Source organism: Sinocyclocheilus grahami, unplaced genomic scaffold, assembly GCF_001515645.1.
Source record: "Sinocyclocheilus grahami isolate Dianchi unplaced genomic scaffold, SAMN03320097.WGS_v1.1 scaffold9.1, whole genome shotgun sequence".
Taxonomy (NCBI): Eukaryota; Metazoa; Chordata; class Actinopteri; order Cypriniformes; family Cyprinidae; genus Sinocyclocheilus; species Sinocyclocheilus grahami.
Window position 1 is genome coordinate 516,763 of NW_015505188.1, and position 12,077 is coordinate 528,839.

The following is a 12,077-nucleotide window of genomic DNA, read 5'->3' on the forward strand; positions in this document are numbered from 1 at the left end:
GATTGAAGTGCTGGGATACTCCACCTCTTGATCAGAAATATTGGCACTTTTATTTAAGATTTGAAGTACCTGATTTAAAAGAAAAGGACCACTGGATGTTAAAATTATGTCTTCAGTTCTTTTAATCGTAGATCTGCTCTATTTGCCTTTTTATTTAAATTTTTTTTTATTATTTAATTAAAGAATTAACAACTCCACTGTGTGGCCAACAATGACAAAATGTTACCATAAATGAAATCTATGCTGTGACATGTCAGTGCCTCATGACTTTGTGTAATTATTGTGCCACTAGTTTCTGTGTGTTTGTGTAGTAATGCTGGGTAGTACTGATGTTTGAATCCATAATTACTTTGTTCAAAGCAAATTAGATGCAAGGTACATTTTTAGACTTCAATATAGCACTTAAAATCTATAAAGCTTAATGTACTTGATTGGATGTTTTTCCCGCTAGATTCTTCTACTAACACTTCAACATGAGTTTATATTTATTTTTTGCCAATAACAGGATTATGGAAGTATCTTTGCCTCATAAATGTGGTCATAGTGGCCAGAGTTTCTAAATATCTTGTTTCTGAGAACTTGACTTGTCAATTACCAAATGAAATGCAGGGTTTTTGTTATGTAACTAATATTTCAGACTTTTGTATTTATTGACCGCACTTGATGACAATGAATAAACGATTTAAAGACTATCTGATATCATATGTGTGCATTGTTTAATTAATGATCCACCCTTTTCTTGGGCCGGCTAAGATTAGATTGACAACCATGTTGTCAGAACTCGATTTTCCAGTTGTTGTACCATGCTAGCCATGCCATTTTAGACTTAATGCACATGCTGTTCACTGGATTTGAGATCTTTGTCATGTTGGAGTAAGTTTACTTCAAACTTCACCAAAATAATTAGCCAACAGAGGGCAGTCAACACTTCACAGAGCTCCCTGTCCACCTCTACAGTAGAGGTGCACAAACTATATAAGTTTAAAGCATTAGCCTTAGAGAAAATCCTCTCCCAAATGCATAAATTATGCTGGTGAATTTGATTGGCAGTTCCCTAATTTAGATTTGCATACTGTTCTCAAAAGGTTTCGTCAAGAGTCGATGAAAATAAAAGAGTGAGGTTTTTAAAGTTTATTAAAAGATATTCCATACAGTTCTATTCATTTCATTAAATGGCACAGATAAGCTGCAGTGAGTTTGAAGATCAAGACTTTTTCTGTTTGCATAATGATTCTATAACCCTGAGGGCAGAAAATACTTCTGACATGGATATGGCAAAGACCTCTTCAGCAAAAAGTTCTGTGATGAAAAGTACCACTCTACAAAGCTTAAGATGTATGACCTACGAAATCTTGCTGCTAAGTTTCACAAGGAAGTAAAAATCCTCTACTATTTCTTCTTTTCCTACAAATACTTCTTATAAAGATATTTTTAACTAAAGCGGGGCAGCAAACAATTGTTCTCTATGTCTGTATTTAGTACATGGCCAGTCTTGTTTCCCACAAATGCTTGCTCAGACCTAACTTTAAAGGGATTGTTCATCCAAAAATGAAAATTCTGCTATTATTTACTCACCCTCATGTTATTACAAACCTGTATGACTTTATACATTCTGTGGAACATAAAATATTAAATAATGAAAAATATCTGATTCCACTGTTAATTTGAACATGATTGTGGGTGAATTATCACTTTAAGGGAATCAAAACTGTATAGTTAGGAAAACGAAATGTAACTGCACGTCACTGTGCATAGTGAAGCGCACATTAAACTGCCTGAAACACATTATGAGCATGAACAATTATAAGTGTTCTTATTTTGGGTGTACGATATGGTGATGCTCTTCTTTATGAAATGACATTTCAAATGGGCCCATTGACACTTGAATTTGCTTGCTGCTGCTGATATGACCATTATTTGCCTGCTCTGAAAGCATAAAACTTACACAGACATTACTGGAAGGACATTTAGATCACTAATCTAACCTCCATGTAAATCACCCAGCACTTCCTAGATCTTTGAGTGAGTGAAGTGGCCAAGTATGGTGACCCATACTCGGAATTTGTGCTCTGCATTTAACCCATCCAAGTGCACACACACACCGTGAACACACACCCGGAGCAGTGGGCAGCCATATTGCTGTGGTGCCCGGGGAACAGTTGGGGGTTTGGTGCCTTGCTGAAGGGTCTCACCTCAGTCGTGGTATTGAGGGTGGAAGAGAGCGCTGATTATTCACTCACCCCACCGACAATTCCTGCCGGACCTGAGACTTGACCCCGCAACCTTCGGGTAACAAGTCCGACTGCCCCACAGTCGTGGTCTGTAACACTACAGTCTGCCTAAAGAGAGACGAGCTGTCAAAAGAAGCAAATTAGTGAGAAAATAATTTTAAGACTGCCTGAAATTAAAGTTAAAATCAGTCAGTGTCAGTCTAAACTATTATTCACTTCTTCTGTTGAATGTTCATTTGTTTACAACAAGAAGGTCTATATTACCTGGAGAAAGCTATCTGTTAGAATTAGCATCCTATTCATCTCAAGAATAGTTGCGTGTTTAGTTCAGAGGCCAGTTAGATAAAACGCTTAGACTAGTCTTACAAGTTTGTCATTTAATTTTTTTTCTTTAAGATTTGTCATTTTATTTTATAAGTTGGTTACATAAAACTTAAATCGGTCTAATATGAACCCGAAAAATAAAACTCATTACCCTACACTAGTCACACTAGTTCTTAACACAGAGTCTAATTTATGCAGCTGGCCCCAGAACACCATCAGAAATAGGTACAGTATGTGACTGGAATTCTACCATCTTTACAGATCTGGACACAACTCTTTCACTTGACCCGTGAATGATATGTGATTAATTCTGGAATCACAAAGATGATTAGCTGAAGACACCACAAGATCACTCACAGTCCCAAGCCACTTAAAAATAACTTAAAAAGTAGCCAGACTGAGTGCGGGTTTGGTGTGTGATTAGGTTCAATTCTGTTTGAAGTTGTTCCGATAAGTAGCAACAATGGTAAAACATCTTTATATAATAAAAAAGGAGAATAAATTCCAGCTGTAATCAAGTGAAGTATGGAAGGTCTATTTGAATAATTCAATAAATGTAATTTTACAAGCATACAGTCTAGTCTTTGAGTGTCTGACCTTCATCTAAATGAGTGGACAGCACCCATGTCCAGTGTTTTCTTTAGTATACCATTTAGCCTAAGTCAACCCATAAAAGAATCAGGAAATAATGTGTTATGCAAATGGTGAACTGTGACGATTTAATGAGACCCATAATTGATCATTTACATCAAGCTGAATGGAAAAAATAATTATTTACATATTAATAGCTTTAAGGACAATCATAAAGCTTTATCGAAAAGTCTGTGCCTGCAATTTACATAAACATTAAATTTAGAAAAACCTATTTGTATTGGGAATCCTATGTTAACTTTCTGCTGGCTAATTGGAAGAAATAAAGCATAGTTTTATGTGAGATCAACTCACATAGTTCAATAAGAGTCCAATAAAAATATTAAATACTAAAATAACCCAGTGGCATTCAGTATACAACAGTTTGTTGCATTGTACTATTTGCTTGGCAGAGACCCTTTAATCACCTGCTTCTTTACTTGTGCTGGACAGGAAATCCCAGAAGAACAACAACTGTACTTTGTTAGGGACGTAGAACGTTTCCTGGAAACGTTTGGCTGGTCTGACTGCCCGATCTTAGGTGCAGTCAGCTGGACCTGTGGCAGTTTTAAGGCAGAGGCGGGACCATTTGGTGTAGGCACTGTGCAAGGGGGTCTCTGGAGAATTTGTGTTGACCTAACTGGAGCAACTCTTCCTGGGAACAATTTTTCAGGAGATGGAGGTGATGTAGCGCTAGGCTTATTCTGCCCCAGTGGTTTTCCAAGTGGGTGTCTTTGCATGCCAGCTCTAGGAGCTCGAAGCCCAAATGAGGGATTGCTAGTGTCTGCTTTGCTGATGGGTAACTTAGTTAACCCTCCTCTAGCTTGAATAGGAATTCTGGACATTGCTTGATGTGGTTGCTAGGATGAAAAACAGAACATTAATTAATTATATTTTTCTTAATCCAGTTCTCCAAATTGTTTTCAAACTAGTTAGTACTTGGTAGTACAGTAAGATATTCTTACCTTCCTAACCAGACACTCCAGCTTGGGTTTTGCCTCTGGCAGGTTCTTTTTCTTCTGATTTGTACAAATATGTTCCCCTTCTTGTTTCTCATCAGTCAGAGCTGTCAGGTGACATGTTTCCTTTCTATGCCTACTGTAAACATCATGACCCAGCTTATTCTCTTTAGATTTTCTATAATTTATAGTCTTTGGTTCTATAGGCTTAGTTTTGCTCAACTTTGTTTCTTTGCTCAGAGCAGCTCTTGGTCTTACGGGATCAGAATTGTTCAACTCTGTCTCTTGGAAGTCAGAATCCTCTAATATCAGCAGCTCAATGGTTTCAAACTGTTCAGGTTTCTCTTGAGGATTGTGCTCCTCAGATTTTCTCTTTAGCACTGCTGGACTGACCTCATCGTTCTGCAGTTTTAAATGCTCATTCACATGCTCTTTGGATTTCTGGTTGAGTGGATGATCTGATGCAGAATCTAAATCAGTCAATGGGTTTTGCAGTTCCTCACTCTTAGGCAACTCTATGGACTTTGTTACCGTGGTCTTCTCTGGAATTACAGGAGTTACATCAGTTTTATCTTGCAGTACTGAGCTCCTAAATTCACTGTCTGTTGCCGACTGTGGGATAGCATTTACTTCTGAAGCTCTGAACATTAAATCTGGACTTTCCCCAGACTGTGAGTCCTGTAGTGGCGGTTGAAGTCTCTGAGTAGTAGTCTCAGCTAACTGAATAGATTGTCCCTTACATATTGAATCTAGACTTACCTCAGGTTGTAAGTCCTGCAGTGGTGGTTTTGCAGTTTTCTCAGCTAATTTTGAAGATTGTCCCTCACACTTTACATCTTGACTTACTTGAGACTCTAAGTCCTGTAGTTGTGGTTCTGAATCTTTCTCAGCTAACAGTACAGACTTTTCCTCACATAATACATCCAGACTTTCATCAAGTTGTAAGTCTTGCATTGGCGCTTTTTCAACTTTCTCAGCTAATTCCACAGAATCTTCCTTGGACTGTATCTTTAAACCCTTCAGACATGCACTTATCTCATGCTCTTGCAAAAAGTTACTCATCAATTTGCTCTCTACTACTGGCTCTGATGTAACTTCAGACTCTTGTAGTTGTCTGTGAACTTTCTCATCCAGTTGAGTTTGGGCATTATCTTCAGACTTTAAAACTGCCTGGTGATTGTCAGCTGTCATCTCTAGTATGTGTTGAAATTTGAGCTGCTCCTGTCCAAAATGCATTTTAGGCTCATCATTTTCTTTTGTGTTCTGACCGCTGAGCTCAGATAGTTTCTCATTTTCCAGGACAGGCTTCAGTATTTGTAGTCGTTCATTCAGACTTAATGTCTCCACTGAGCTTGGTTTCACTTCATGATCTATACCATCAATTTCTGACTTCAAACTCACTGTATCACCGCACTCAAAGTATTCATCTGAAGTTGAAGAGAAGTTGAAGCAACCATTAGGAGTCTGTGAGAAATAGCAGGTTTCACTATCTTTGACTGGTAGTTTACTATCATTTATTATGGTACTGTTGTCTCTTTTTTGAGCAAAGGTGGTTTTCGAAGTTGCAGCTGTTGTTTTGAAGTCTGCAGATAAGAAATTGAAAACAATACTGCAATATGTTTTTAAAAGTTTGGGAATAAACAAGGTCTGTTTATAATCCAAATCTGTACTCTCTTGAGCTGGGGATGAATTTGAACAAGGAACTTCCTGCTCTTGTTGATCATTTTTGATTGAATTATGCAAAGATTCTGGTGTATTTTCAGGCAGAAAGACATCTCCTACAGACCTAAAGTCAGCCACAGGGCTAGCACACTCATAGAATTCATCAGACAATGAAGAGATGCTGGAGTCACAGTTAGATGCCTGTGTACCATTCCAGCCATTTTGGTTTGTGTCTGGTTTTGTATCTCTATGGTCATGAGTAGCAACATCATTTATGACTTGGTCATCTTCGCTTTGCTTAACAGAAGGGGTTTCTGAGATTGCAAATGATTCATGATTACTTTTGTTGGACAACGCTGAGGATGATGATTTCAAATTAAGATCCTCTGAGGTTTGGGCAGGACATTTTAGAGGTTGTAGAGTATAAAGAGCTTGCTTTGTATCTGTATCATCTTGAGCAAAAGATAAAACTGTATTGGGAAAGTCTTTTTCCATATTTATGTTTTTTCTCTGCACAGATATAGAGTCCAGCTCTTTTTCCATCACACATAGTTCCTCTTTATGTACTTTATTACAGGCAAGCACATGCACTGTTTCCAGCTTCTCCAAAGGTGAGATAAGATTCTCACTCTGGCTGTTTCTTTGATGTTGATTTTGATCAAAATACTTCTGCGCTTCACCTGATGTTTGCTTCTGAACTGGAGCTTCAGGATCAGAGGGAGTTTGGGATATGGGTCCAGGACAATCCCTCAGAGATAAAGACTCCTTTCGCTCCTGAAGAAGATTCTTGAATCGGATGGCTTGAGACACTTCAAAGAGTTCTGAACGCATTAGGTGAGCTTGCAGCGGCTTGTTGGAGTCTCTTATGTTAATAAAACCAATGACATCACTCGGCGGGTCAGGATCGGGCCAGGTCGGCACATAATTGATCATGTTTGCCTTTTCCAGGTTGAGCAGTCCCGGGTGAACCGGTGGCACCACTGGTGTGTCTTTAATTTGTTTGATGACTTCTGTCAGATTCTTGGAAGTGCTGTTCTTGGCTCTTGTCAGGTCAGATACAGGTCCATTGGTAGTGAAAGCGCAGTTGGAGACAAGAGTGTATTTTGGGTTAATAAGCTTGAGTGCTGTGGTGGCGGAGGGAAGTAGAGTGGGTCCTGCTTGAGGGAGGAACTCAGGTTTAGGCTCACTGCTTAGATTAATCTTGCTCAAACACACTCCATTAGACATCACATACATGTCCTGAAACAATGAGTCAAATGTGTCGACTGCTTGGCCAGTGAGAACCGTGATGAGATTTCTGTCCAGTCTAGAGGCAGACCATGTGAAACTGAAAGTAAAGAACACATTGTTAATTGTAATAATTACTTGAATTAATGTATTTATGGATGTATTTAGAATGTACTAGAATCAATAATTAGGTTGAGCCTAATCTTGTTAAACTGGGTTGACCAGATTTACCTATATGACCCTGAGACTGCTTTGTCTCCGTCAATAAACATGAACTTCTGGCTTTGGCTTCCACACACTCTCTTTGAGGATCGACTGAAAAATTCTGCCCCTCTGATGCTGCGCACTCTCATGTTCTGATGGAAAAACAAAGTTTAATATGTTTAACTACTGTGTGGATGAAAAAAAGAGATGATTCTTTCCTGCCTGAAGGAATGAGAAACCAATTAAATTTATCTATCAACAGGCTTTTATGTGTACCAAGAGAGTTAATTGACAGGATTAATAACCAAATATGACCTATTAGAGTCTGCAAATGCCTTTTATTTTTAAGACATCGATTCTGACACACTCTGTTTATGCCAGTGAACCTGGCCAAGCAAAGCGGGTGACTTGAGTTAATCAATAAAAGTCTGTTAGTATACGATCACATTAGAAAGTAACCACATCATATGTCACATATATAATGTTTTCACACATTTGTGCATTGATGGTAATCTGAAACTACACTGCACTGAGCCTGTTGTGGTCATCCAGTCTTAATCACTATTCACACGTATTCAGTATTTAGATTATCTTTTTGTGGGGAACCAGAGCTGTTTACCATCCACCAAGTTTCTGTGGTGCCTTCAGGTGATACACAGACAGAAGCTTATATCTCTATTCAGGTCAAGTGATTATAACGTTCTATAATCTTCATTTATTGTAGTAAATACACTTCTAATATTTTATAGATTTGTAAAAAAAATATTATTGTATTTTTTTATTACAATAATTTTATTACGTTTTTTATTGTATATAAACACTACATACATCTTTCTAACAAATCCCTTGCCATCACTGATAGAGTTTAAGATTCTATGTCATTTCAAAAATGTGTTGCAAAACTATATCATCAGCAGAAATCTGTTTCTGTCTCTAAACAAAAGTGACAAGAGTCTTAAGTGCTCACAGTTGCCTCAGGATGTTTGGAAAATTAGACTTTCTGATTTGGAGTACTGCATGTTCCAAAAGTTATCTCTCAGTAAATTGCTTCTGCTCATTATACTGCAGGCTTTTAATAATCTGATGTTTCTTTTATGCTAATAAATCATCTTAAATTGCAACTCAAATTAGTTTATAGTATTAAATTTGTGACATGCCTTTAGGTGTCCAGTGTGCATTCCTGCTTTCTCACACATTCTCACGAAGTGCTTCACTCCGGTGGTCTCCAACATAATGTACACAGAAACCTTCCGCTTGTAGCTTGCATCCAGGAGATCTTTGAAAATGTCAATATCTGTGAACAAGTCCATGACAATTGCAATAACCTGCAAAGGTACAGGTATTAATGAAAACACAAGAACTTGGTAGCAAACAAAACTGTGATATCTGTCAAAAACATACTGATAATGATAATGCATGTAAATAAAACTGTGCACACAGATGAAAAACATTCAAGGTCATCCTTGAAAAACGAATTCAAAGTAATTAGAATAGCAGATCTGGAAAAGTGCATTGTACAATGTGAGGACTATTAAAAAAAATATGTGGGGGGGGGTGTGCACACAGATGAAAAACATTCAAGGTCATCCTTGAAAAACGAATTCAAAGTAATTAGAATAGCAGATCTGGAAAAGATCTCCAAATATGTTTTTTTTTTTCAATTTACAAATTATATTATCAGCACAATAATTTGTGTGCATCAAACAATCCACAGAATTCGAAAGTGTCTTTTACTTTTATGCAGCAGCATTCAAGCTGTATGAACTTTTTGAAAAAAAAACCTGATGATCATTTCCTCCAGCATGATTAAAAGATTTTCAAAAGAGGATTTTAAGCTTCAATGGAAGGAAGATCTGATCTTTTGTAAGGTCCATGACATTTAATTTACATTTTTCAAAATCTGAAAACTTTCATGTTTTAATTAGTTTATTTAAATTATATGTATAATGTAAAAAAATACAAAATAATTATAGGCCTATATATATATATATATATATATAATGACGTGTTTTCCCATTTTACTTTCTAACTCTATAAGTCCAAAGTTCCAGCAGTGCCCAGCCCTACACTCTCAGAAAAAAGGTACAAAAGCTGTCACTAATATATGTACCTTTAAGGTACTAATATGTGTCCTTTAGGGGTAAATAAGGTAGTGTAGACTGTTTTCTGAGCTTGAGAACACGTGCAGCTTTCTACACAGGACTTTGGTCTGTCTTATTCACCAGAGGTGAGGTGAATCACAAAATCTATAATAATATACATTCATCCCCTACCTTTTGTGCTTGGGAGATCATTTTTCTAACGACCTCTTTAATATGTGACTGACCCTCATAAGGAGGCTGAGTGTACACTTGAACACGAGTCACTCCGCGGTAGGACGCCCGGTCCGGCCACCCGATGTCCAGCAGTGGGATCGAGCGGTCCGAGCGGTCAGGCCAGTACTGAAGCGAAATCTCTTCCCCATCACTGTCGCCGAGCAGTTCAGCATTATAATCAGGGGAACCCGGGCTATACACCTCCACAGTGTTGAGAATGCTCTCAAGTTCAAGGTCTGATAGAAAGCTGCGGATGTTGTTTGTTTGGATGTAGTCCTCATAGGCGTCCTGTCCGTCATGTATGAGTGTTTCCAGCGCGAGTCTCTGCTCCTCGCTGTAGAAGAACTCCGGCTTGGACTCGTTGGTGCGCAAGTTGATGTGATTGTCATCAAGGCACTGAACCTGTGACAGTGCCATTACTTGAGCTCAGCGGTATTTTTTAACAGCATTCAAATGGATTTACGTATAATTGTCAAGTTTAGTTCAACTATTTTAACCGACAAGATATTATACACAAAAGGCATACGCGTACAGTATAAGATCCGGTTGACTCGCTCCTGCTCATCAGTTCATCCTGTCAAGAGTAGCCTACTACAGTAGTGTGTGTGTGTGTGTGTTCACGCACAGATGCAAGAGCACAGAGCAGGTAAACATGCACACCTCAATCACGTGACCCCCCTATCAACCAATGTTAAGAGAAACCCAGCAAACTTTATGGTGTTATTCAATGTGAGTATATACGCCGTTTAGTAGTGGGGACGTTTTGAAAGCCAGTTTGAAAGTAAATGAGTAAATGAGCGTGCTAGACGTTTAAATTATGTGTAAATTAATGCATAATACTTCATTTTAGAATTGTTTCGTTTTGTAATGGTGAAAAATGACCCAGAAAGGCGGTGTTCAAAACCTGTGGTTTTAAAAACATTGAAGAAGTAGATATTAAAAGTGCCATTACTTGAGCTCAGCGGTATTTTTTAACAGCATTCAAATGGATTTGCATATAATTGTCAAGTTTAGTTCAACTATTTTAACCGACAAGATATACACAAAAGGCACACGCGTACAGTATAAGATCCGGTTGACTCGCTCCTGCTCATCAGTTCATCCTGTCAAGAGTAGCCTACTACAGTAGTGTGTGTGTGTGTGTGTTCACGCACAGATGCAAGAGCACAGAGCAGGTAAACATGCACACCTCAATCACGTGACCCCCCTATCAACCAATGTTAAGAGAAACCCAGCAAACTTTATGGTGTTATTCAATGTGAGTATATACGCCGTTTAGTAGTGGGGACGTTTTGAAAGCCAGTTTGAAGGTAAATGAGCAGATATTTTGTGCTAGACGTTTAAATTATGTATAAGTTAATGCATAATACTTCATTTTAGAATTGTTTCGTTTTGTAATGGTGAAAAATGACCCAGAAAGGCGGTGTTCAAAACCTGTGGTTTTAAAAACATCGAAGAAGTAGATATTAAACAGCTGTCAATACATACTTATTAAGAAAGTAATTAGTATTTGGATTCTAATATGTGTTAAAGGCACAATATGTAAGATTTTTTTTATTAAAATATCCAAAAACCACTAGAACAGTGTTATATATTTTGCTGACTTGTGTACTTACATTATCCCAAATGTTTCGAAGAATGTTTAAATCCAGAGAAATAAGCAATTTTAACTAGTGACACGGACCGACGTCATAACCCCTCGATTTCTGGTTTAATATGTTGTGCATTTTAATAGACCGGTGACGACCACACAGAGTAGCATTATAACAGAACTTTCAAATATATCTAGTATGATAAAACAGAGCTGCTTTTCCCCCCCACATACGCACGACTGGAAGAAGCGGAAGCGGGTCGACTGTAGCATAATAAAATGTGTCACGCTCGTTCAGCGGCCTCGTTTCGCTTCGACGGCTTTCAGCCTCATCCTGCTTCATTCTACTACGTTAATAAATCATTAGCTCATCCATGAACATGATTTCTGCCCGAGCCCCGACAGATTGCATCGGCTGTGGGGAAGTGACACGGACCGTGTCCATAGTGCCATTGTGGCGCCTGCCAATGACGTCATAACCCCTCGATTTCCGGTTTAATATGTTGTGCGTTTTAATAGACCGGTGACGACCACACAGAGTAGCATTATAACAGAACTTTCAAATGTATCTAGTGTGATAAAACAGAGCTGCTTTTTCCCACACATACGCACGACTGGAAGAAGCGGAAGCGGGTCGACTGTAGCATAATAAAATGTGTCACGCTCGTTCAGCGGCCTCGTTTCGCTTCGACGGCTTTCAGCCTCATCCTGCTTCATTCTACTACGTTAATAAATCATTAGCTCATCCATGATTTCTGCCCGAGTCCCGTCGGACTGCATCGGCTGTGGGGATGAAGACAACAACTCCCATGATTCCACACTCAGTCACAGGTCTTGCTTCTTTGTTTATTTTTAATACGCGCCCTCTAGCAGTGAAAATTACATATTGTGCCTTTAATTGTGATGTGTAAAATTGTTTTACATTTTCTTAAAA

The 12,077-nt window shown here is 38.3% G+C and overlaps 1 protein-coding gene across 1 annotated transcript; it reads right to left on the bottom strand.

Moving 5' to 3' along the window:
- Positions 1-3,544: 3,544 nt before the first annotated feature.
- Positions 3,545-10,137, bottom strand: LOC107592706 (uncharacterized). The gene is made up of 5 exons (XM_016282255.1): positions 9,511-10,137; positions 8,395-8,562; positions 7,265-7,389; positions 4,151-7,133; positions 3,545-4,045 (listed from the first exon to the last, which is right to left on the bottom strand). Exons 1-5 carry the CDS (start codon positions 9,967-9,969, stop codon positions 3,584-3,586), a joined length of 4,197 nt encoding a protein of 1,398 aa, XP_016137741.1. The 5' UTR covers positions 9,970-10,137; the 3' UTR covers positions 3,545-3,583.
- Between the last annotated feature and the right edge of the window lie 1,940 nt (positions 10,138-12,077).